Raw genomic sequence first — 26,517 nt, 5'->3', positions numbered from 1 at the left:
ATAAAAGCTCAGCAAACATTGGCTGTACCTGCTCAGACAGAAGAGTCTGCAGCTTCTGAACTTCAGCTTGCAGAGCTGTGTTTTGATCCTTCAGAACCTGGAAGAAAATTGAGGCATTTTATCAGTTCAGAACTGCAGAGCCTAAATACAGCTTTTCCATAATGGCAAAGAGGCAATTAAATAACTCAGAAGTCATTACAGAGAGTTCTTTGGAAGCTTCAAGACTACAAAGAGTCCTTTCCTTCTCTGTCTTGCTTTTCTGTATTAAGGACAGAAGTATTGTCCTTATGTCCCATGAGAAATTCAGCTGTTACCATCTTTATTCCCTGGCAGAGAATCAGACAGTACCAAATGTGAGAAGCTCAGAAAAAAACATATTTCCCTCCTAAAGCAGCACCAGCATTGTGTCAAGATTTAATAACTGCCTCTTACAAAACCCTCATCTGGTGAAGCAAATCATCCAAGATCTCCTGTCTGAGTTCCCTTCAGCTGGCAGTGCAGCAGCAGAGAGGTTTGCACAGCTCCCACACCTGATCCCTCTGAAAGCTGGGAAGGGATGGATGGGCAGGACAAACAGACTTTGCCTCTCCTTCTGCATTCCTGCTCCATACAATGGTCACAGCAGCCCTTAACAGACAGTGTTTTAAATCCTCCTCTATTATTGCTTTTTGTCTTTTTGAAGACCTGCTTGGTGCTTTACAAAAGTGAAAAGCAGGACGTGCTCTGCACTCCAGCCCCAAAATCTTAGAGGGAAAACACAAGCAGGAAAGGACAGCAACAGTGAGGATTAAAAGCATTGCTCTGGTTTGAACCTGGCTTTTCCCTCTTTCATGTGCCTGGGAAAAAAGCAGCACTTCCTTAGGTGGAAGCATTTAGAACAGCACTGGTCTGGTTTCTGTTTGGGATCAAAGAGAGGAGGAAGGAGAGAGCAGCAGTGCACATAATCTTCATGCTGAGAGCACACAGTGGATTTCTGCACCATCACAATGCTGATGATCTGCATTCAGCTCTCTATTCACCTCCCAAGAACTGCTGGAACTGCCTGCAGGTGATTTTTGCCATTACTTTAGCACTGAACTGATTACAGCACATAACCATTCACAACACCTCTAAGGCCTTTTTCCTGGGAACAGTTACTACAGAAACCATCACACTAAAAGGATGCTCCTATTCCTTCTCACATTCATTTTCACCTCACCTACCATTTATAATGTTCCACCACACAAAGCCCTGAGAGTGTCACTGACTTGAGACTTGCCCTCTTCTCCCAGCCTGCCACCTCTTCCCACTCCCCTTTCCACACTGGTTCTGCACCTCTGACCCAGCACACAGGAGTCAGACAACAGCTTTATTCCAAAAATCAACTGAAATTGTACTTTGTTTCCTATTTCATTAATTGAACAAACTTCTTCCCTCTTCTCCTCTGACAGCTTAGAGAAACTAAAGAGCCTTGGCAAGGGACTCTCATCAAAACCTCTTTGAAAGTGGCACTTAAATACAAGAATCAAGTTTACTGCCTGCTTCAAAGAGCCCCAGGACACTCCAGAGGCATCTCCTACAAAAGCCTCCTGCCTCTGCCACTGCCCACTCACTCTGTCCCTCACTAGCAAGCTCACCAAGGTGACAGTGGCAGCTTCAGAGGGACTGACCTCACACCAGAAACATCAGAGGAGCAGCAGCACCCACCACAGGCTTTAAGGAGTTCAAGGGATGGAGTCAGCACCTCTTTCTCTGTTTCTAACAGCCCAGGTTCAGAAGAAAAAGGCCAAGGTGGCAGAGGGCAAGGAGGAATTAAGCTGCTCTCTGCACACACCACCAAGAAACAAGCAGCAGCTTTGCTGTGCAGACCCCAGATGTCAGAACAAAAGCTTCAGCAGTTGAGCTGCAGCCTTATGAGAAAATGTGGAAAGAGGCAGATTTAAAATGAGCATTTTCACATCTGCCTGACAGAAAAGAGAGGCTTGGCCTGATCATCCAAGCAGCAGAAGATCCAAACAAAAGCACCAAGGCCTTGAAAGGCACATTTGCAAGTGGAATGCAGGGAAATCACAACAGTTTTTACAGACCAACCTCCTCTTGCAGAATTCAAAGCCCCCTCTCTCTCCACAACTCAGACACTGCATTTAACTTGTGTTGCCCCACCTCTCACTCTGCTGGGACATCCCACATTGCTCCTGAATTACAAACACAACGCTGGAATTTACCTAAGCACCCCAAGGTCAGTTTAATTTCACTGTTCTGCAGTTGCTCCACAACCTCTGAGACTGCAAAATTTACTGAAAACCAGCACAAAAACACCTGTTCTGTATCTTACCTTGAATTCTTCTTTTGTGTTTGAAATCTGAGCGAGTTCTTCTCGAAGCTGATCTTCAAGAGTTCTTATTTTGTCATCTTTTATGTGAATGCTGAGACACAGCAGAACAGTTAAACATGTTTCCCCATCCAAGTCTTACAAAAAGCATGATTGAAAAGAACATAAAAGACTGATAAACATTGTTTATCAAATCCCAGAGCTATTTACCTTTTCTGCATCCTTTCCAGCTCATGTGCAGCAGCAGCCTAGATTATAAAGAGGATTAACACAGACTTAGGATACATCACATGATTCAATCAACCTTTCATTCCACAATATTAAAAAGCTAGAACAAGTCATTTGGCCTCCCAGCACATGACTGAAATCAAGAGTGAAAGGGGTAAGCTTGTCTTCATGCACTTTTACAACACCAATCTACAAGCATGCAATTATACAAAGGGAAGAGCATCTCCAAGAGATTCATTTGACAACTGGGATTATCTCTAATTAAACACTTCATTTCCACTTCTGTAATGAACAGGCCACATAGCAGCAACACAAGGACAGCATTTTGCTTGGCTCTAAAAACATCTCTGTGGTGAGGCAGGGGGAGTTGTGGGCTTTGGGGTTTTTTGGGGGGATGTTTATGAATCTTATATGCAAATGCCAGGCCTGCATATTCACAGACAGCTGTGCTCACTTCTGTGAAGTGTCCTGCACTCTGCATGCCTGAAAATCTAAACCAACCAAGCAAAATGCTTCAGTAAAACTTGGATATCCAAGTACAAGACTCTGCTGGTGAAGGAGGGGGAAGAATGAGGCCTCCCAGCAGCTCTAAGAACTGCAGGGAATCAGATCTGAGCCCAATCCGGAAGCCTCACACCATTAAGGTGCTTAAGCAGAGCTTGCTTAAAGCCAACAGATCTGCATTTGCATTTATGACAGAACAGGTACAGAAAGGGAGGAAAATCAAACCAACTGTTTCACCTGCTCATTTGTCAGAGCCTGTAACTTCTGCACTTCTGATTTCAGGGAGAGGTTCATATTCTGTAAGACCTGAAGGAAGGAAAAAAAGAAATGTATTTGCAGGTATCTTTCACTCTCCAGGGTGAAGTTTCAGGGGATTTTTGGAAGGAAAATCCTCACATTTCCTTATCAATAGCTTTCCCAGCATCTAGCATTGGCCTTGCCTAGCAGAGCAGACCTGCAGCTGAAAAGGCTGTTTGCAGACCCAAGGACAGCAGCCTTGGGGGCTTCATTTTGTACATGCAGCCAGATCAGCTGGCACTTGCACAGGCTTTTATTGTACCTTGAGCTCTTCCTCCTTGCTGGTTAAGTTGGCACGTTCACTGCCTAACGAGTCCTCCATCTGCTTGATCTGTTTGTCCTTCTCTGCAATCCTGCACAAGGAGGAAAGAGGGACAGATCAGCACAGATGATGTGGATGGAAGTGGTGCAGGAAGCATCAGGCTAAACCCAAAATACACCCTGGCCCTTCAGTCCAGCTCCTGCTCCAAATCCTGCTGACTGTACACTTTGGGTCCAAAAGCTTTTCCATTTTAAATGCTGTCTGCTTGCCAAAAAATTTATGAGACATTCCCTAGCTCTGAACAACAACCAGCAGCCCATGTCCCAGAGGGAGAAGCCTCCTGGCACAGCCCCACAGCCCAAATAACAACAATTCTCACAGTCACGCACATTCCTGCACGCTGCACTGACCCTGCACACAGGCAGGGATCAACAACAGAGGAGATGCTGCTCTCTGGAGCTCAGAGCTACAGCAAAACTCCAAACCTGAGGCTAGACAGGGAAGGGAAACCTGTAGGAAGCTGTTTCCCAGCTCCCAAGGTGGTCTCATGAGGAGTTCAAAGCACAGACAGCAACATTTCCTTCAGCAGTGCCTCCCATATGCTCTGCACGTGAGTGGAGGGAAGGTGGCAGCAACAGCTCCCAAATCCAAAATCCCAAATCCCAGCAAAAATGGATGCTCACACTTTGTGAAGTTCTTCTGCCAGGACTGAAGCTGAGGTCTGCAGGAGGGGAAAAAAAACAAACAAATAACTGGCAGTAAAGCAAAATAAAGAATCCCCATCTACACTGAGGCAGGAATAGCATTTGTCTGGTTATTTTAAACTGGCACAGGATGCTTCCAACTATTTCCTGGCTAAGGAACACTGAAGGAATACCAGCACATAGCAATGGCCCTTCCCCTCTGGCCTGCTGCAACATGAAGGGAAAAATGACCCCAAGTATTTGTCCTTCACTAGATTGAAACAAGCCATGGGGCTCACCAGCACTTCCAGGAAGTGAGTGCTTTATGGGATATGCTGCTGACAAACCACTCAAATTTAAAAAAAAAAGAAAAATTTTTTAAAAGGGAAGAAAGAAAGGGAAGGAAGGGAGAAAAAGACAGAAAGACAGAAAGACAGACAGAAAGACAGAAAGACAGGGCAAAAGGGGGCAAAAAGGGGGCAAAAAGGGGGCAAAAAGGGGGCAAAAAGGGGGCAAAAAGGGGGCAAAAAGGGGGCAAAAAGGGGGCAAAAAGGGGGCAAAAAGGGGGCAAAAAGGGGGCAAAAAGGGGGCAAAAAGGGGGCAAAAAGGGGGCAAAAAGGGGGCAAAAAGGGGGCAAAAAGGGGGCAAAAAGGGGGCAAAAAGGGGACAAAAAGGGGACAAAAAGGGGACAAAAAGGGGACAAAAAGGGGACAAAAAGGAGGGAAGGGGTGGAAGGGGGAAAAAAGGAGGGGGGTAAAAAAGGAGGGGGGAAAAAAAGGAGGGGGGAAAAAAAGGAGGGGGGAAAAAAAGGAGGGGGGAAAAAAAGGAGGGGGGAAAAAAAGGAGGGGGGAAAAAAAGGAGGGGGGAAAAAAAGGAGGGGGGAAAAAAAGGAGGAAAAGGGAAAAAAAAAGGGGAAAAAAAAGAAAAAAAAATCCTGCACAGTGCATCAGGAGTTGTGAACAAAAACCACACCACAACTTCAGCAAGTGGTATTTTCCCCTTTGGAAAAAGCCTGTCCCCAGGCTGTCACACAGAGCAGGGCAAGAGAGACCCATCACACCTCTGCAGACTGTGCTAAACCTTCCATGTTCACAATTCCAGTCCCTCTTAATAACCAAGAGTTTCATCACCCTGATAGCCAGAGCAGGATGCAACCCCAATTCCCTTCTCCAAAGTGTCATTTTCACCCCCACTGTCCATGGTGGAAAAACATCCCTGAATTTTCATGGCCAGTTGAGGCTACCTGGGGAAAGGACACACCCCCAGCATCCTCCCTGTGTAACTCACAGCCAAAAAGTGAAATTTCCCTAAGAATTTATTTTCAAAGCCCTTAAAGGGATGAGAGGAGCAGGCCATGAAGATGCTGGAAATCTACAGTGGCTCTTCCTTCACTGCTCTCCCCACCCAGTGGGTTAAAGCACTTCAAGCAAAGCCAGATTTTCATCCTGATGTTGATTTTAATCAAATTCCATCAAGCACATCCATGATTAAAAGAAGGCAGCATCCAACTGCATAGGAACAGCCTCCACTTGTGCCCCCAAAGCCTTTCTGAGCTGATTTCTGTGACCTTCTTCTACATGGAGGCAACTCCATTGATCCTGAGGCTTTGCACAGTGTTTACAACAGAAATAATGTCTCAAAGAAACTTAGTCAAACCAAAATGTTAAAGATTAAAATAACTGAGGAAGGCATTGTGCAGGTTTGGTGGGGTTTTGGTGTGATTTTTTTTTTTTTTCCTTCTGCCAGGAAATCAGCACTAAAATGAACAGACAGCTTGATACAGGAGCTACCACAAGGGAAAAAGCACAATCAGGTGGTTCACAGGAGGACTGCAGAAAGACCACAAGAACCACAAGACAGAACTGTGGACATGCAAAGCTACAGGACAAAAAACACTGAAAAAGGTACTATACCCTTTAGTAATAAATGAAAGCCATTATGGGAGGAAATAAGTGGATTTCCACCCCCCCAAAAAAAAGAAGCTGAAAGTTTTAAAACAGTTTCAAAAACATTAGAAAAGAGGATGCTAACAAGTCTCTGCTTTCAGCATTACATTTCATACCCAGCTACAAAAAGTCTTACTTTTAATGAAAGCTCAAAGTCATGACTACAAAAGAAAGTCTGAGAACATGCTGTACCTGGGCTGCCATTTGTGAATGAAACTTCTGAAGCTGAGCATTCAAAGCATCATTCTGCTCTATCAGCTCCTTGTAAGAGAGCACAGAAAGAAAAGCAGGCTGAGATCTGCAGCTACTCCACTTTTGCTAGGATTAGCTTTTAGCCATGATTATGTTAGTAAGAACAGTTCAGCATTTACATGTCAGACACTTTACAAAAGATGCTGGTTTTTTTTTTCTCCCCACTACAACCAACCAGTTGGAGTGGAAGCACCAGAACCTGTTCTGTATCAAGGAAAAACATTCCCTGCTCCACCATAACCCATCTGGTTTCCCTGAAGCCCTCAAAGGTTATGTCCACCATGCCTCTCACCACCTGACACCAGGAGGAGGGAGATGACACAAAAATTAAAGGTTTGCTGCTCTGCCAGGGTGCTCCCCACACCATGGATCATTTCACAGCTTGGCAAATGGGCTCAGCACCTTTTCTTGACTTGCCCCAAGTGCTCCTCAAGGTGTGAAGTGGCCCCACACCTCCTCAAATCACCACACACTCCATAAACAGAGTTTTTTTTATCCTATATTTAGCGGGGAAGCTTCACTAAAGCAACATTTCAGGGATATTTCTGTGTTCCCACAGACACAAAGTGAAAGGGAAAACCCCAAACCCTTAAAACACTTGAGGAATACTACCTGCACCTGCATTTGCATGGAGTCCTCCTCAGTAGCTCTCTTTTGCTCAGCCTCCAATAACTGCAGCATCCTCTGCTCCAGCTGCTGTTTTGACACCATTGTATCAGTAAGTTTACTGTGCAAGCTCTGGATTTCACTGTCTTTGGCCACAAGCTTATTCTGCACATCTGTAGCAGAAATGTCAGGATTTTAATTCAGAAGTCAATATTTAACTTTGGGGGAAATAATTTTCACTGTAAATGGGGAGGCTGATTGGGAGCCTCACTCCAAGGCTCAGCTCCCCCATCAGCATTCAGACTGCCTGGGATCCCAAAACACTTTCCCCAGGGGTGCTGAAGCAGGGCTGACTTCACCTGAGCTTTAGTTAAGACATTTACTCAATGATGCCCTTTTTTTACAAATGGGAACAGCCAGTTCACTGCAGTAAGCATTATTTGGGAATTTTGTGATACTTACCTTGTTGTGCTGCTTCATGTTCTGCTGTTCTTTTCCTGAGATAAGCCTGGATTTCCTCCCATCTTCTCTCTGCTTCCTGCTGCTGGACCTTCACATTGAAGAAAGAGTTGATGAGAAGAATTTAATTAATTTCTTTACCTTTAATTTCTTTTTGAAGCATTCAGAGTGCATCTCCTCAGTGCTAGTCCCAAAACATATGGCAATGAAGTGAAATTGTTTCTTGTTTCCATTAGGGCACATCAGAGAGACAGAGTGCTCTGTAATCCTCCTCCTAGACTAGTTCAGCCTATTAATTTGAAAGGCAAATTGTGAACAGGATTTCATTATAGGCTCTTAACAGAATGGTTTCTGTAATATGAAAATGTGGCATCTTTGCCCTGATAGCTCAGAATTAACACCAGAAGCCAGACCAGCCAACCATCACATAAATCTGCATTCTGTAATTAAAACATCTCAACTCTAGATACCAGTTCTCCACCTGCCAGGGCAAAAGGCAGGGAGAACTTCTGGTATGTAAGATTTAATTGCAAATATTAAAGAAATCACGAGCTCTGGATAGACATTCTCACCTGAAAAAACACTTCCTCCTCTTAAAAAAAAATCAAAATACTTTTTCTTCCAAAGAAACAGAAAGAGATTTATCTAGAAGCCTGTCCACTTACATTTTAACTCTTTAAAAAGTATATTAATTTTAATAATTAGGCATACATTTAATCAAAAGCACGTAGCTTCAAATAAAAACCACACAAGGACATCTGGATGAATGGCTCTGGAGTACCAACTCCTGTTGGAATTGTACTCTCACAGAAAGCAAAGTAAAAAGCTTAACTGGTGATGTTGAAAAGATATTTACCTGGAAGGTAAGTTTCACTTCCCAGGGAGGTCTGTAATCACTCAAAACCCAGTGCACTGAAGAAAACCATTAAACAAAGCCCCAGGCTGGCTGAGCCCACCTGAAACAAGCAGCTCAAGCAATTCCCACCCGCCTCACATCCCAGCTCAGATAAAACCCTGAGCACAGCCTGACAGGCAGAGCCAACCCCAGGCACCTTGAGCTGAGCCACTGCCTGCTCTGCATTCTTCTTCTGGAGCTCCTCTTGCTGCAGTTTGCTGCTCTTCTCCCCCAGCTCGTTCATCAGCCTGGCGTAGTCCTGGCGCAGCTTGTTCAGCTCTGCAGACTGCCTGCAAACAAACAAACAAACATTGCCACAGGTTTGCTACTCAAATGTCAACAGCAAGTCATGCATTTGCAACCAAAGGGTGGGTTTGGGGTGTTTTCCCCCTCTGAAATTGTTTTATCCTAGGAAAGGGAGGAGGGTCAGGTACTGCTGGCCACAGCAGCAGAACCACGGCTCCAGGTGAGCAGCACAAGGCAGGGGCAGGAATTAAAGGTCAGCAGTAAGGCACAAGCAGCAGCACAAGTCAGCAGCCACAAGGCAGGGTCAGGAAGTAAATGTCAGCAATGAGCCAAAAGCAGCAGCTCCTGGAAGAGCTCTGCAAGCTGACTGGCAAGGTTTGGGCAGGCTGATGTCAGCTACAGAGGCTCAGCATAAGGAAAGGTCTCACATTGAAATTCACATTCTTTTCCTCTTCCCATAAAGGATTATTGATCCTTGCTTGCTGAGGACTGATCCTCCTGGACTAACTGCACACTTTTCTTTAGAATATTTGTTGCCTCCTGGCCCTGACCTGACTATTAACTTATGGAGGTATCTGATGCACTTTCTCAGCTGGAAGAGAAGATGCATTTGTTCAGCCCAAGGGAAGAATTTTAAGAGGTTCCCCTTTGTGCCTAAGCAAGTAAAAAGCATTTCATTTTTATCTCAGGTTTGCTTGAATTAAACCCTTTTCAGGATAACTGTCTGAAAGATAATGATGCTTCATTTAAATCAACAGAACACATAAAATGAAGGGGTTCCACACCCTTCTCTGAGCACTTGACACTCAATAATAAATAGCTGAGAGAGGATATTGTGTCAGTTTTGATTTCTACACACCTTAACCAGGCTGCAGCTTTTACCTGCACAATGCACAAAATCCTCCCTGCCAGCTCAGGGGCAGCCCAAGTCATAACTCCCAAAAGACAATCTTTGTTTCCCAAACATTTGCAACACCAGCAAATAAATCCAAGTGCCACCCCAGCAGCATCAGTACCTGCAGGGTATTGATCTGTAAGTTTAGAGCTGCTGTTCTCCCAAGAGGCAACAACCAGCACATCTCCTAAAGCCCCAGGGGAAGGATACACACCCTGCCAAAAACACCAGAGGTGCCTGAGCACTTCTGCACTTCTTTCTCTTGAAGCCTCAGCAGCACAGCCTAAAAGCTCAGGCTTCAAGTTGAAAAAAAAAAAAAAGCAATTATTTGTTCTGAAAGCCTTGGCTTGATGCAAACACCACCAGCTACCTGTCCAGCCCAAAATATTTGAGTTCCCAGCTTAACCACTAATTCAGAGACAGCCAAGGACTCGGAAACAAAAGAAGCAGAAGCCAGAACAACTCTTCAGGGGAGGCTCAAAAACACAGAGAGCTCCAAAGAGCTGCCAACATACTTGCTCTCCATTTGATTGGTGGAAGTGCTGACAGCATCTCTCAGGATACCATTTTCCTGCTTCAGGTGGCTTATTTCTGCCTCCATCTGCTCACGGAGCTGCTGGAACTGATTGGGAAAGAAAGATCAATTCTGGAAAAGATTAAGCTAAGGAGCAATAAAAACAAAAGAAACCAGCTTGTACAAGTAGGGAAGATATCACAATAATTTCAGTAAATAAAACTAAGTGGATTTTTTGGGAGAGGGGGAGCTTTGTTCCTTCCTCACACACCAGTTCTTAAATTAAACTGTGCTACTGAGACCCTCCTGCTCATATCAAAGCCCAGGTTTCCTTTTATATCAGTGCATCAACCTATTTATCAAGGCAACCTTTTTTATTGTTTAAAAGGCTCCATAAGTGTTACTCAGAATACCAATTGCTCAGCTACATACCTGAGATATTTATCAATAACTGGATACCAATATATCACTTTTCCAAAGGGAAATAAAACAAACATGCTGTGAATTATCATTAGACAATCCTCCTTTGCTGTTCCTTTCAAAAAACCAGGAAAAGTAAAAAGAAGCTAACAATACACAGATTACAGCATGCAAACTGCAAAAGGCTAGTCCTCATCTAATATTCTGATTTTCAGCAAGGTTCTAAAGCTGAGGCAGATAGAAGCCCTGATAATCCAAGGTTCAGAATAGTGTGAATAAAGTCAAAAGACAGGATTTAAAGAGAAAAAAATGGACTCTGCATATGCAGACACAGCAAAGCTGGTCTTGGAGCCCAAAAGTCTGCTCTGAAAATCCTTGAGCATACACAACACTCTTCCTTTATCAGTGCCAGTCTGTAGATATGGCTGACACCATTCCAGGACCCAGTTTCATCAAGTGGATGATTCATCAGTGAGCCTTTCTCACACTAGAAAATCCAAATAAATGTTTGTGTAACAACCCAGCCACAGGGAGCAGTCCCTTGTAGGGCAGCCACCTCCAGTTCTGCCCCAACAAACATAACAAGCTGGGCCTTGGACATTTATTGAGGGGTTCTTTTCCTTGCCTGCTTTGTTTTTTAATGCCAACAAGATCCCAAGAGAAGCAGGGGCACAAACCCCACCCAGCTGGAAGCTGGGACCATTTTCAGCTCCTCTGCCATGCTGCAGCACATCAGCAGAGGGAGCAGGACCAGAGCACTGGATCTTTTGTATTTCCTTTCTCCAGCTCAGCCTGGGACAGCAGTATCTGCTGAAGTCTCCCCGGTGTGCCCAGGTCTCCTTCCCCCCTTCCCCTGCCAGCAGCAAGACCCTCTCCTTGTCCAGTTATCTACACAGGTTCCAGGGAAGTTTCCTCTGCTCCAAAACTGCAGAGATGCTGCTCTCCAAAGGGCCATGACAGAAGATACAATTTTGAAGTTGGGAAGTTCACATGATGAGCTTAATGCTGTGACATTCATACAGGAAGAACAACTAGAATGAAATCTAAGCATAAGATGGGCCATTTTCCTTAGAAAAATCTAAGTTAAACTTTTAAATCTGATGAAACAAACCCTTCTAAGGTCACTCTATTATAAAGCAACTACAGTAGAAAGTAACAAGGGTCTTAAAAAAATACAAGTGGCTGCTCTGCAAATATTTCAAGCAAAGCACTCCCTCAGGCACCGATATTTCATGTGTATTATGCCATGTTGTCACTCTGTACTATTATCTCAGAGACATTTATCTGCTGGTAAATGATCATCAGCATTAGTGGCTCCCTTAAGCTGAGTATTTCAATTAGACTTTACACTTTAATTGAATAACATTTCAGCAGACCTCCAGGAAGGAAAAGCCACTAGATCAGGGAGCAGCTGCCTGGCCAGCGCTGGGCTTTACACACCTCAAAAAACACCTGTGAGAACTCCCTTTCCTTTACACCAGGAACCCACCACAAAGTTTTGCAGTGATTTCTCAGCAGTTCTGCACAAGCACCAACTCCAGGAGTTCAGGCAAAGCATTTACCTTTATCTTCATCTGCTGAGACTCCTGGTAGCTGACATGGATCTTGCTCTGGAAGGTGCCGTGCTCCTTCTCCAGCGCGTTGATGCGCTCGCGCATCTTGGCCGTGAGCAAACCATTCCTCTCCTTCTCTGCCACCAGCTCCTGGGGTGGGAAGCGACAGCAAAAGGGAAACAAGTCACCCACTGCTGCTTTCTTAAGGATAAGAGTCTTTAAGATAACTAAAAATACAGCAAATGAGCATCAAACTGAAGTTGTTGGAGTTCTGGATGCTGAGAATTTTACACTCGCTGCGCTCCCAGGAGAGCATTTCAAAACTTGACCTGAGGCTGTGGAACAGGCTTCCAAAATTGATTGATAAAACTGGGATTATGGGTGTGAAGTTTGATTAGAAGTGTGTAATATCACAGGGTGGAAAACGCAGAGTTTAGAGTTTTAAAATATAGTAATATATATAGAGCAAGATAGAAGTTTTAAGGCAGAAGCTGATCCTTCTTTACTTTCTTCCTTCTTCTGTCCCTCCTTCTTCCTTCTTTACCTCCTTCTTCCTTCCCTCTTTACCTCCTTCCTCCTTCCCTCTTTATGGGTTTGGGTGGTATTTTGTAACTGGACAGAAAAGTCCGCATTGCGGACTTGGAGTATTAGTTAGTAGATTAAAAGTGAAAATAATTTAAGTGTCATTTCTTAATTAGATAGTTTAGCCTTAAAAAAAAACTTCAAGCAAAAGATTGTTAACCATTTTATACCTAGTTAGTGAAGAACTGCAGAATTCACTACCTGTGAAACTGTAACATAAATAAGAAGTAATGAACATCTAAGTCTGAACACAAACTATTGTCTGGAGTACCTTCAATTCCAGCCTCAACATGAGAAAAAGAAGCCAAAACCCAACATTTAATGGTGTAAGGATTGAACTCACAACCTTCCTGAAGTCAGCATCAAATCTTCATTCAGCAAATTTACAGAATCAAACCAACCTTCCAAAACCTTACACTGATCTTGTATCATCATAAATCTCACGTTTATTAAAAAGTTTGCCAATTTAAACACTGATCTTGTGTTGTCTCAGAAGAGATGAGAGTCTTATTTCTATCAAGTCTGGCCAAATCAGAGTCCTAACAACTAAAACCACAGATATTACAGAGGACAAAGCTTAGACTTTCATCGAAGCTTAGCAAAATGAAGAGCACAGGTAAAGCACCGTGGCAAAATAGAGCACTTTAGAGCAAAATAATTGCTTTGTAGCAGGCTGCAAAGCCAACAGCTTTGCCACAGGAGATGGGGCTATTAGTGCACTACAAAGGCCAGAGAAGCCCTGAATCCCACCAGCATGATGCCACATTATAGCTTTCAGATGAAAATACACATTGCTTTTTAATCTTTTATTAGCCAGTAATTCAACCCAGACACCTGAGAAATTCACAGAGCTGCTCCTCTGCAATATAAATGCACTTGCTGTAGTAAGCAAAACCATTAAGTGCAGCTTTCAGCAGCTGCCATCACACAAATAGGAATTTGTACCACCCAAGCTTCAGGTGTTTTCAGCCACACAACTCCTAACACTGCCAGGGAGTCCTGACACAATTGAAATGCTCTAAATTATTAGCCTGAATACCCTCCATCTCTTTGGAGTAATTATAGTCTTTTTCACCTTTTAGTTTAAATAAAAGCTATTCTGTCTTGTAGACCAAACTCCAAGTTTTAAGCCACTTCTGCAAATACAATACAGACAGCTTGAAACAAATCTTTTTCCAAGTTTTTTTTTTTTAAACCAAGATGCAATTAAAAGAAGGGCACCAGGACACACTGCAGCCTCCTCTAGCCCTGCACCAATCCCACCACTCACTTCTAGCTCTCAATAACCCAGCTACCCTGTCAGGGCAGAACCAGAGATCCTGGGAAGATAACTTTTCCCTAGTTTGTGTTTTGCCAAATACCTCTGAGTCTTGAGGTACTCAGCTCTTGCTCTCATTGATCCTCTCCAGGTATTATCTTTATCAAGATCCCTGCAGGAATCACTCTGCACCTTAAAGCACCTTTAGCTTTTGACAGTGCTTTCAGAGAAATACATTAACAGGAAGATAAGAGCTTTTATCAGTCAAGCTGAGCTTTATCCCTTGTTTGTCCTGATACTTCAGCATTGCAGCAACTTTGCTTTTACCCATTTTCTCCCAGTTTTTTCCCTTCCCCAGTTCAGATGGGAAAACCCCCTGATGACTCCTACCTCTCTACAGCTCCTGCCTCTCCTTCACAAGCACCACTTTGCAGATGTTTTTTCCCCCACCACATCTGCATTTCCCACACTCAGAAACCTTCACCCATTCCCTCTGCTCCTTCAGCAGCAGATCCCTCTCTCCAATTTTATTCTGCAGTCCTGAGCCAGCTTCTTTTTTCCCTCCAAACACATCACAAGCCCCTTCTCTCTCTAGTTACACACTGACTATCCCAAACCTACCTCCTGATCCCACTTGTAACATCTGTGCCCTGCCAGGAGCTCACACAACACCCACTCCCTCCTTCCCCTCTCATCTCCCAACTCCTGCATCCTCTGGCCACTCTGCTCCCACCTTTGGCCACCCAGCTTTCTGTGCCCAAATTATGTCCCACAATGTGACTTCCTGAGTCTAATCCTTCCAGACCAGCCAAAACACACAAATCTTTCTCCCAAGACTCCAAAATTCAGTTCATATCTGCCTCATTATTTGCTCTACTGTAACTGTTTTCCTCTGCAACATTGATAAAAGAGTAAATTTTCATAAAGCAGTTTTGACAGTGATGCATCAGCATCCCTCTAAGTCCAAAGCAATCAGAGCTGCATCTCCAGGGGCTAAGCAGGCAGTTTCCTGTATCTTCCTTCTTGAAGAAAACCAATGATTGTTGTGCACAGAAACACAGAAGCATGTGAATGCTACACTATGGACCAAATTAAAACTGTGATGCAGGAAAGACATTTCATATTTACATGCACAGAAAGTCTCATAGTGGTGAAGGAAGTGCTTTTAAAGTAACTATTTGAAAAGAAAAACAGGCTCAGTTTACAAGTCTCAGTAAATTGAACTCCCTGGAAAAACTACTGGAAAGTAACAGCATAAATATATTGTAAAATCAAATGTAGTGTCTTGGTAAGCTTTTTCAGTAAAAATAAATATTCTATCTTTTGGCTTAGCTGAGTGAACCAGCATTTACTGGCTGCTAGTCCTCCAAACCCCTGCTCTTCTCTACACCCATGAACACCTCAGTATTTACCTGGGAGAGCTGCTTGCACTGCTCCTTTGCCACAGCTGCCTCCTCCTTCATTGCTGCAAGCATCTTCTCCTTGTCCTGGAGCTGGTGCAGAGCTGCAGCTGTCTCAGCCTTGCTGGCCTGCAGCAGGATGACATAAAAATCACCACAAGTAGTGGCACAGCACACTAAAAGGCAGGAGAGCAAACCTGAGAGGAGGAAACACTCCCTCCTGCTCCCAAATTTTCCATCTGCAGGATGCACTGGCACCACCAGTACCCAGTTCTACCACTAATGGATTCACCAGCCAAAGAAATGCATTTGGAAAGCATGGAAAGCAATTAAGAGGGTAAATGGGCTCTTAAGGTGCTTCCCATTGGAAGAGAGCTGCAGTGGGAAAAACAAAGAACAGCCATTAAGAGAAATAGTAGGAAAAGATGCAGAGATGCTGAATCAGTCAATAAGTGTGGTTGGAAGGACTTCCAAGATCAGCTGGTCCAGCCCACACTCAGGGCAGGTATAATCCAACAAATGTAATTGTTTGAAATATCTCACCACAAAGGGAAAAGGAAACACTGATCTGGTGTCTCCTTCCACTTCCCAGGAGAGCCTCCAGCTGATGTAGTTACATTTCTGCTGGCACACTGACACAAAAAGTTTTAGAGATACTCCAGGGAACAGACCTAGAGGAACAATCCCCACGGTCCTGCAACTTGCATACTGATCCTACAAATGAAATAAATGCAATAAAGAGCACAAATTCTATGTGCTTGTGCTCAGATTTGACTCAGGGAAGTGTGATGGTTGTGCAGCCTCAGGCCTTGCAGGTTTCAAGCCCAGACTGGATAAAGCCCTGAGCAGCCTGTGCTGACCTCAGAGCTGATGCTGCTTTGAGGAGGAGGTTGGACTACTGGGCTTCACTCATTGAAGTTTGATAACTGAAGAAGGAAAGAAGTGTCAGTCCCATAAATGGACCCTGAATTTGTTTGGAAATTCTCCTTCAGTGGTAATGTGCATGCCTGCAGTACAAACACACTGTCAGGGGCCTGCATGAGCTACAGAGAGAACACAATTCACACTTCCACCTACAGAAACACACTTTTTTTTGTTGTTTATAAACCCAGGAACTAGTTTTCATCCTAAAGGTTCAGCTTTAACACCAAACCTTCCTTTAAAACCAGAAAAACCAGAGCAAGTAGGGTGGCTGCTCAAACAGGCAACACCATTCCAAGGGCAGCACTACTGGGCTTGTCTTTGGAGGTTTTCAAGATGCAACTGGACAAATCCCTGAGCAAATTGCTCAGAATTCAGTGTTGGACGTGTTCTGAGCAGGCAGCTGGACTGCAGAGTCTCCTGAAGCCCCTCCCAGCCGAGATTGTGTTGTTATTCTGATATATTGCATTAATTGGACTGACACGGAGCCAGTTCTGCATTTCTGCTCTGGGACCACTTCTGCAGAGGAGCACAGGATTGCAAGAGCTCAAGAGTGACACACAGGATGTGACAAGCACAAAGTGACACCCACAGTGAGTCATGGCAGGGAGGAGTAGGTGTGTGCCCAGCAACAGCACCAGGAGCAATGGCCACAACCTAAAACACAACTTGCACCTCGATGTAAATAAGAGCTGCTTTCTCTGGAGGGTGGCACAGACCGGGAACAGCTGCCCAGGGAAGGGGTGGAGTTTCCCTCTCTGGAGACATTCCTGTGTCACCTGCTCCAGGTGACCCTGCCTTGGCCAGGGGATTGCACTGGATGGCCTCCAGGGCTCCCTTCCACCCCAAGGATTGTGAGATTCTATATTGATAAGATATTGTTGGACACCATTCTCTTCTGTCTCAACTACAAGAATTAAAAAGAACTGCCAAGCACTGGCACAGGTTGCCCAGAGGGGTTTTGCAGCCATTCCCTGAAGGCTTCAAGATATCCAAGCTGGATAAAGCCCTGAGCAGTATGGGCTGACCTCAGAGCTGGTCCTGCTTCCAGCAGGAGGCTGGACCACTCCAAACCCCTTGAGGTCCCTACAGTCCTATGAAAAATATCCAAAGAAGTCAAACTACATTGTACAGACTTGCAAAACACAGAATTAGCTGATCAAGTGCACAGCCACAGCAGCTTGTTCTGAATTCCTCCCACAGCCTATCCTATTTACACATTTGGGAAAGATCACTCCCAAAAGTCACCAGCCACCCCTCCCTGTGCCAGCACACACGTGTCAGCAGCAGCATTCCTGCTTTATTCCTCGTTCTCCATGGCCATTCCTGCTCTTCCCCAGTGGCCAGAGCCACCCCTGGCATGGCAGATGGCAGCACAAAGGCATCTGACAGCTCACTGCTGCATGCCAGGCAAGCACAGAGCAGCTGGACAGAGTCTCCCAAAGGCAGACTGCCCAGATCACACTGACAGAGCTCATCTGACAGCACCCTTCCAATTCCTGTTGGTTTCATCAGTTTTGTCTTCCCCCCACACTCCACAGTCATTCACCTTCTGCAAGAAATCATGAATTGCACCAGATTTTTCCTTTAACACCTCCACTACACAACGGGCCTCGTCTTCAGAGAAGATCATATTCTTCATGGATGTTACAAAATCCTTGAATTTTACTTCAGCATTCTCTGCAACACAGAAGGGAGGATTTATTTACTTTGGACTCCATACAGAATTATTTATTTTGCCTTGAAACAGCATGTGATGGGGTATCATTATGCATTATATTTAATTCCAGTCTGAAATGCCAAGAAGCAAGAGGTCATGAACACTCAGCAACAACAACATCTCTCCAATTTAAACCTGATAACAATCTGCCAGCTGATAGTTTTGGGAAAAGAGAAAATCCCTCTGTTTGCACAGTTGGTAACGTTTATAGTGTTGCTAGCGAGAAGACAAAGCATAACACAGATTTTGGAGGAGAAAAATAGCATAAATGTGAAAAATTCAAGAGTCCTTTCCAGTGTATCATGACAGTAATTTAAACTGAGCTCTCAATTTGGAGGACAGCCTGGCTGCACAAGCAATATGCACACGAAAAGTTAATTAAATAAAAAACTGGCACATTTTTGATTACAATATAGGGAAGACAAAAATATTAACTTCCAAATTTAGATTGAGGGAACTGCTGCAAGAAGAGCTCAGCAGCAGGAAGATAAATCAGTAAGATCCCTCTTAATGGCTGACCAAGTATTTAAGAAGACATACACAAGGAAAGACAATTCAACTGAAACAAAACTGTTTTCTCTAACAAAAACACTGCTCACAAACAGGCTGCTCACAGACAGGTCATTAGGTGGCCCTCTGACTCCAGGAAATGGGAGCACAAGACCAAGGCACCCCATACCCCTGTCAAATATTCACCAGTGCCCAAAAGTGTGTGAAGGGATGGGAAGAATTAAAAAAAGCACAAGTTCAGAAGTGATGCTTGGTCAGAAATTGTCCCATAGATCCTGGAGACAGGTCTGGTCACCACAGGTGCTAAACATGCCCCTGAAATGAAGCTAACACATCAAACCCAAAGATCTGTCTGAGAAATAAATGAAGAACAAAAAAAGCAGCAGTGACTCTATGCCCTAAAAGAAATTACCAAGCATAAAATCACTGAATGACAGAGCATGGGGAGGGAGTGCTGAGGAATTCTAGCACACTCTGTCCTAGTCCTAAACCCAACTCAGTCTTCACTTCAGCTCACATCAGTGCTGCACTGACATCACCAGTGATGCTGCTACCAGGAATATGCCAAGATCCTGAGAGCACAGCCCAGGAACTGATCCCAGCTGGGCCAGGAGCAGCCCCAGCCCTGTGTTCCCTGAAGGCACAGAGACCTTGCCCTTGCATCCAAGGAGCTTACAATTAGAGCAGGGCAAGATTTCTATATTGGGAGGGCAAATCCCAGCTGACACAGGAGAATTAGGAGTTCAGGGAGAAGGTCACAGCGTGCCGAGGAAATGAGAAGGGACAGGAGCACGTGAGGGGCTCTGATGCTGCAGGACAGTAACGTGCAGCCACTGAGCCAGCAGCACAACAGGAGCCTCAGGAATGTGGGAATCCAATTAAAGAGCTGCCAGGAAGCTTTGGAGAGGGTATTTTAGAAGACAAGACTAAAAAGAGAGGCTCCAAAGAGTGAAGTGAGTGACCAGACAGTGCTGAAGAATCCCCCTTCTGGGTGTCACTGCTCAGCTGCCTGGCTTCTCTCTGGCTGCTCACAAAGTTTGAGGTCTCACCTCATGGCTCAGCAAGTTTGTCAGGCTTTGAGATGGTCAGAGGCCTATTTAAAGCTTCAGGGTAGAACACAATGCTCATTAATCACTCCAGGCATTTGTGGGAGAGTATGAAGGAAGTTCTCCTGTCCCAAGCAATTCCAACTGCATGAAGGGAAAATTTGGAGTCTTCCTGGAAAGTGTAAGACTCTCTCCACTGACAATCTGCTTCAGGTCACTCAATATTGCACTGGGTCAGCCTCAGATAGCTCCAGAACAGCCCTAGAGCATGCAAGCTGCCCTTCCAGCCTCCAGCAGACTCCAAGGTGCTGAACACCCTGGGTTTGGAGTCCATCCCTGTGAGCAATGTCTGAACTCTCCACTGTGAACTCCCTCGCTGCATCTGTGTGGTCTGTGATCACCCCTTTGCTCACTGGGGACACAAAAGCCCAGTCAGAGCTGAAAGGATTCAGATGGCACAGAGCCCTCTGCACAGTGCCAAAGACAAGGCACAAACGAGCACACACAAGAAGAGCATCCTGCAAAAAACATTTTCCTCAAATCCCTTCTTCACATGACAACAGAGAGAATCCCCCTCCCCACACATCTTCCCTGTTGAATTTTACAAGCAGGCTGTGCCAGAAACAGACTGAAATATCAGTTCCTTACCTTTATCTGTTTCATTCTTCAGTTTCTTGCCACTGCTCTTCTGGATGCCCTCATTCACATTGTGTTTTACAACTTCAACCGGCTCACGCTTTTCCAAAGTGCCTGAGTCAGAATTATCCATCAAAGGAATATAAGTAGTTGCTTGAATAAGAGGTTCATCCACCAAAACTGTAATCATAAGTCCACATGATGGGTTAAAGCTTTGTTATAACTGACACCAACGTTTTTAGAAAAGGTGCCACAACATTAAGAGTTGAGGTAAAGCATCTTTAACCTCAATAGTTAATTATGCTCTCCATTTCTATTATCCTTCACAGTTTAACTCATTAAAGCTCTTCAGGTAAGTCCATTAAATAAAGGTCTCTAATGCATAGTAATTTAATAGCTTCAATTAAATTTCTACTTCCAAAGCTGTCTTTTAGCATTTTAACAAGAAGAAGAGAAGAACTTTCACATTTGACTTTCATTTCACTTTAGTAAGAAAGCTGCACATGGCATCAATGGTTTTACTTGTGGCTGTGGAGGAAATCATTCAGCATCCCTAAAATATGAATAAAGCCTTTTGTACTTATTCTGCTAAAAGCTGGTGCTTCAGTGCCAGCATTTTCATGGATTACATCACCTGTGAACTCAGCCACTTAGGCAGAACATGCAGCAGGGGCAGCACTCAAGCTTATTTTGCATGCAGACTCCGCTGCACATAATGAAGATCTCTCATCTGTCAGAGCAGGCTTTGGGCATCATTAACATGCAGAGAGGTGCTCAGAGGCACTGCCTGACCCCAGCCCTCCACTCCCACACCACTGGATCACCGTGGTGAGGAGCAGCCTCTGTCCAAAGATCTCCTCAGCAGAGACAAAAGCAGGAGAGGGGAGAGCAGGAATGACAGACCTGGGGCAAGAGGCACAGCCAGAGCTGCTGCTTGCCCAACTCCTGCTCCACACTGCCTGCAGGATGCCAGAGGTTGTGCATGGGCCAGCAGGCAAATCCCTGCCCCAGCCAGCCCAGAGTGCAGGGCTGATGGACAACAGATGGCAGGCAGCAGCACAGAGAGAGGAGGAACTGGGTGGGATGCAGGGTTTTGGGGATCACTGCAGAACAAGGATGCACTCCTGGCTGCCAGAAAGCCACTTATGAAAGACTCTTAAATTCTGGCTCTGTAAAAGGAGGAGAACAGGCCAGATGGACCTTTTTGTGTCACCTGGTGTCTCTCCACTTAAGCAGCCAGCAAACACCTGCAGGTACACTGCAAGCTCAGAGGAGAGGAGAGCTCTCCTCCAGCAGAAACAACCACCAGCTGCTCTCTTCATATTTTGCCTTCCTCTCCTTATGAACTTCCCTTCCTTTCAACACCTATTTAGTATCAATGAGACATTTTGCAGTATGAAATCCCCACAGTCATGTCTTGGCTAATCCTGGTGACCACCACAGCTCATTTTTACTCTGTCATTTTGGAGAGGTGGCTTGAAAAGAAAACAGTTTGCAGTCAAATAATGCATGAGCTATTGCCCTGTAGCACTAACAGCTCAGCTTTGCTACTGCTGAGCTGGTGCTGACATTTCCTGCCATGTACAGACAAGTTTGTGGCCCCTAAAAAAGTGCAGTGCACCCAATTCCATCAGGAAAAGCACAAGAGCATCCATACAAGGTGATCACATCCTGAGTTTCCCATCAGTAGGTTTTTCCAGGAATCATTTAGGAGTTGTTCAGTTACACAGGAACCCTACAGAGCCTGGAACTCCATCCTGGACTGAACAGGGCCCACAAGAGATATGCATCCTGCTAAGCTGACCAAAGTATAAAGGAAACAGTGGGCAACAGTGCTCCAGGAGCAGCCCATCAGCTCCCAACTTCCCAGCTGCCCCAGCAGAGGAGAGCCCTGAGAAGCTAACAAGGTGGCCTCACAGAACTTCATGGTCACCCTGTGTCCAAAAGCCAGACACAACAGCAGTCATTGTAAAAAATTAAAAAAAAAAAAAAAAAAAGAGAAAAACACACAGACACAGAGGCACAGTGAGCCAAGAGGACACAAGAAGCAGCATCTTGGCAGAGAACAAGGGATGACAACAGTGAAGGCCTTGACAGCAAAGATGAACAGTTTCTGTTGGAGCAAGAGCCAGCCAACAAAAGGACAATAAGAGAGGAATGTGGTCAAAGCAACTGGCTGAAAAAACTGCAATCTTGTTTGGGGCAATGACTGCAGCAGTTCCAGACATGCCTTGCTCAGAGCAACTTCCAGTCTGCTCAGCTTATACTCAAAGTCTGCTCATTACTCCTCATTCAAGTGTGGATGTTTGGCTCCAAGAGAGCTCAGAAAGGTTCACAACATTCATTATCCCATGCTCAGTGGTACCAGATGTTCATCAAATTTAACAGGATCTCAAGCCCAGCAATCTTTCCTACCTGCTTTTCCAAATCAAGAGTTACTATTCTGTGAGTTCCTTTTCCAAAGGAAGAGGAACTAAAGCATGGATGGCAAAAAGGTTTAACAGTCAGGTTTATCTGAGCAATGTCACAGACTGGATTCTTACCATTATCAACTTTCTGCTTCTTTGCAGAGACCTTCTTCTTCCCTGACACATTTTCTTGCTTTATCTCCTGGTGGAGCAGCACTGGCTCTTGCTTTTTGGCAGGAGATACAACGGAATCAGTCTTACTATCTTGATCATCTGCAACAGACAATTGAGACAATATATGCTCTTCTGTATATTCTCAGCATTACCTTTCAATCAGCAGACCTGCAATAACCAAATTCTCCAATCCCAAGAAAACAAACTCACATCTTTTAAATCAGAACACAAATTCATCCCCATATACATACACACACAGACTCTCACACACACACAATTCCCAGATCAGGTGAGACCCCAAAGCAACAGGAAGGTTTAGCAGAGTGAAGAGCCACAGCACCCAGTGATTTTTAAGACAGGAATCTCATGTGCAAGCAGAACACACAGCAATGCAAGGAACAGTTTAACAACTCCAATCCAGATTTCACTGTGACAGAGCAGACAGCACATATCACCCATATTATTTTCTTATTTAGAAGTGTACTTTTCCCCTCCATGAACCCATTTGAGCACTTTAAACACACACACCCCCAATAGCTACTGGGACTGTGAGAAGCAGAAAATAAGTGTTTCCCATTAGGGAACTGTTCTTTTTAAAAGCAGTTTCTAGTGAGAAATTTTTTTATCATTTTGGACAGCCTGTGCTATATTAAGATTCTTGTCAGAGCTGACATGCACAGCACAGGGCTCTGGTGTCAGCTCCTATAATCAGGGAGAAGAGCTCCTTGTGGCTGCCCTCAGAACTGTGCTTGCAGACCACATTTTAACCGTGCCACAGAGATTTGCACAGAACACCCACAAACAAGATTGGATACTTTCTCTGTTGGTAGTGGGTGGGTCTTTTTTCTCCAGTTTTTTGGTGTTTTTTTTTTTTTTTTTCAGAAAAAGAAAAAATCTACCACATCAAGCAGCAATGTCATTCTTTTTCCTCACTCCCTGTGCAGATCTGCTGTGCCTGCATCTCACAAGGGGATCTGCAAATATCTTGGGTTTCATATATTTCTAGAACTGGGTATTTTTATTCTTTTTTCACTTCTATTATTAGTCAAGACAACTACATGGAGACATATCCTGCTGAGGATATGGTCAAGACAGTCAGAAGTGATTCTGATGAGCTTTTGGTCTGTTCCAGGTTGGCTATTTCAGTCACAACAGCTAGACCAGTTTTAGCATCAGTTCCATTCAGTTAAAGAGGTGTAGCAGGTGGGCAGCAATGAATCAACCACCAATCCATGAATCAGCCACCAAACACCTCTCTGTGCATTAAGCCTGCACTTACAGTGATTTATTTTGCAGACTGCTATGAGGTTTCTTGAGATGCCCTCCCTGATCAGAGCAACCACTCTTAGGACTCCATTTTTTCACAGCCTGCCTCAGAATGCACACAGCAAACATATCTCCTGACTTCTCTCAGGTAATGAAAATTTTGATTGAGAGCAAAGCAGCCAAACCACAGAGCAAAGCAGAGGAACGAGCTACTCTGTTTCACTTCATCTTTAGTAGAAGAAAGAAAGGACCGGAGGAGGAAAACCAGAGCACTGCTGCCAGATGAAAAACAGGGGGGAAAAAAAGCAATAGCTCATAAAAAGGAGAAGGTTAGAAGGGAGCTTTGCCCCCTAGAGATCAGGCAGAACAGTTGTGAGAGACGCTCTGTGGCCTTGCAAAAAGCAGAACACGGTTTTGGCGTTCTGTGCAAGAAGCATATGCAACATCAGATACCCATTCCATTTTTCTGCTTCTTCTGCCCAGGCTTCTTCTTAGCTGCTGTTGGTTCAGATGGTGGAGTGGGCTGTTTTGTAACAGGGACTGGATCTACTTTCTTGCCTGAAGACTTGGATCCTTCCGAGTCCTTAGTTACGTGATCATCTTGGTTGGCCTTGTGCTTCTTCTCCTTCTTCTTGCGCTCCCTGAGGCCGGCGGGGGCCTCGGTGCCACCCGAGGGGACAGCAGGGACAGGCTCCTCATCCGTGCTCAGGGCATCAGACAGCTTAAAGTCCCGAGGGGCACTCTCTGAGTCAGACTCGTGGATGTTCCCGTTCTGAGCCTCTTTCTTCTTGTTCTTCTTCTTCTCGGTTTTCTTTTTGTCGGCCTTGCTGGGTGGGAACTTCAGGTCCCGTCTCTGTTTGGCGAGGACCTCATCGTATAAAGTCTCTTTCATGAAAAGCCAGAAGAAGAGGAAGATGACTGTAATAACCACAGAAGGAATGAGGATGATGAAGTAGGTAGACTCGTAGAACTCCATTGTGCTTTTTCTTAGCTATGATTTCTTAAAAAAAACCTACAGGAGAAAGAAGGAAAAAAAAAAAAAAGAAAAATTAGATTTTGAACAGGTTTTCCCTCAGTGTTATTTCCTCCACCAATTATAATAATAAAAGAAGATTTCTCCTTCTCAAAGTAGCTTTAATAAAATTACCAAACTACATCAGCCATAGAACAGCTTCTGGAATCATTTACCACTTGCTTCAAAGTTGTTGGCCTGGATAGGAAGAAGTGCAGTTTGCCAGACTGCTGATCTGGGGAGAGAATAATTCCCTTCCCTTGCTTTTCTTCATCCTCCTCACTCTTCCTTCCCACGTGACTTTCATAAAGTTAAAGCTTTTGATTTCAGAAATACATGAGACAGCATTTCCAGAGGCTGTGAAATAGAGACCAGTAAGTATATGCAGAACTCCACTTTTTTTTTCTTTTTTCTTTCATAAATCAAACATAATGAATTAAGATTCTTATCCTGGCAAGCAGGAGTTAAATTTCACCTTCCTTTTGTTCCCAGATTTATGACAGCTTCAGAAGTGGAATGAGGAGAAGACAGGAGAGAGCCCTGCATTTTAGTCAGCCATAAAGAATCAGGTATTTTCAAAACTGCTTTTTGAAGTCTAAACCCCAGCTTTACACTCAGGAAAATTCCATACATTTATGGGGAAACAGGAAGATCTGTTACTTATTTTGAACGTGTGACGGTATAAAAGTTCCAGGGCACTTATACAGACCATATGATTCCAGGATAATTTGCTGAAAACAATATTTTTGTCCCAAACATTACATTTATTTTCTTTCTAAAAAAGCAGGAACCACAGAGTTAAGAAAAAAAAGTCAGAATGGGGTTAAAAAATGTAACTTTGGGGTCAAAACAAGCCAGATTTTCCCATTTCACAAGTGATTGCTATAAACAGACCTGGAGTTTTGCAGGAAGAATCCAAATCTTCTCCCGACTGCTTGCTCCAAGAAGGAAAATAACCCAAAAAAAACCAACCCAACCACCACCTAATATTGTAAAAAAACCCACACTTAATCCAAACTAATTAGGCAAGTGCAATTCCCAATCCACAAACTCAGTTTAAAACCCATGATGGGAAGCACATGCCACAACTCCATTTTCCTCTACACAAGAAAAAATGACTCTTTAACTCCAGAGTCCCTTGGGACACCCATCCTCTTGGGAATGAAAGGCAAGGGATTTAACCCAGGTTGCTCAGAATATTTCCACTGCTGCTTGAAAAATGAAAACAGATGTGTCTACCCAGGGCACAGGGAATAAAATCCACGGAGAAGCTGCGTGGTGCAGGGAGAGGGCAGGCTCTCCTTGCCTCTGGGCAGGAGACTTACTCATTTCAAGTTGTTTTACCACAATTCTTGACTGGTTTGGAAGCTGCTATCACAAACTGGCTTGTGCCATCCTGCCACACTGCAGAGAGCTCGGTGTGGAGTCTGGCTCTGGCTCAAGAGGGGAGAGTTGGTACATAGAATAATTTCTGGACAGACAGGAGTTCCTGTGATAATATATTTGTACAGTG

At 44.4% G+C, this 26,517-nt stretch overlaps 1 protein-coding gene across 5 annotated transcripts in view; it reads right to left on the bottom strand.

Moving 5' to 3' along the window:
- KTN1 (kinectin 1) overlaps nucleotides 1-26,517 on the bottom strand; it is a 77,400-nt gene that overhangs the window by 29,650 nt on the left and 21,233 nt on the right. For 4 of the 5 annotated variants that reach the window (XM_084207654.1, XM_084207656.1, XM_084207658.1 and 1 more), the window contains exons 2-18: nucleotides 24,446-25,004; nucleotides 22,688-22,825; nucleotides 20,157-20,324; nucleotides 17,782-17,912; nucleotides 15,324-15,440; nucleotides 12,081-12,221; nucleotides 10,100-10,206; nucleotides 8,601-8,733; nucleotides 7,552-7,639; nucleotides 7,096-7,262; nucleotides 6,424-6,492; nucleotides 4,286-4,323; nucleotides 3,603-3,693; nucleotides 3,281-3,349; nucleotides 2,522-2,559; nucleotides 2,315-2,405; nucleotides 29-97 (exon numbers count right to left, since the gene is read on the bottom strand). In XM_084207654.1, the coding sequence (XP_084063780.1) occupies nucleotides 29-97; nucleotides 2,315-2,405; nucleotides 2,522-2,559; nucleotides 3,281-3,349; nucleotides 3,603-3,693; nucleotides 4,286-4,323; nucleotides 6,424-6,492; nucleotides 7,096-7,262; nucleotides 7,552-7,639; nucleotides 8,601-8,733; nucleotides 10,100-10,206; nucleotides 12,081-12,221; nucleotides 15,324-15,440; nucleotides 17,782-17,912; nucleotides 20,157-20,324; nucleotides 22,688-22,825; nucleotides 24,446-24,968 (2,178 nt within the window). In that variant the 5' untranslated portion in view covers nucleotides 24,969-25,004. The remainder of the gene's footprint in view (nucleotides 1-28; nucleotides 98-2,314; nucleotides 2,406-2,521; nucleotides 2,560-3,280; nucleotides 3,350-3,602; nucleotides 3,694-4,285; nucleotides 4,324-6,423; nucleotides 6,493-7,095; nucleotides 7,263-7,551; nucleotides 7,640-8,600; nucleotides 8,734-10,099; nucleotides 10,207-12,080; nucleotides 12,222-15,323; nucleotides 15,441-17,781; nucleotides 17,913-20,156; nucleotides 20,325-22,687; nucleotides 22,826-24,445; nucleotides 25,005-26,517) is intronic. The other variant, XM_084207655.1, reaches the window with a different exon arrangement.

Source organism: Fringilla coelebs (assembly GCF_963513975.1).
Source record: "Fringilla coelebs genome assembly, chromosome: 6".
Taxonomy (NCBI): domain Eukaryota; kingdom Metazoa; phylum Chordata; class Aves; order Passeriformes; family Fringillidae; genus Fringilla; species Fringilla coelebs.
Note: the sequence above shows the minus strand (reverse complement) of the source record. Positions and strands in the feature narration are given on the sequence as shown.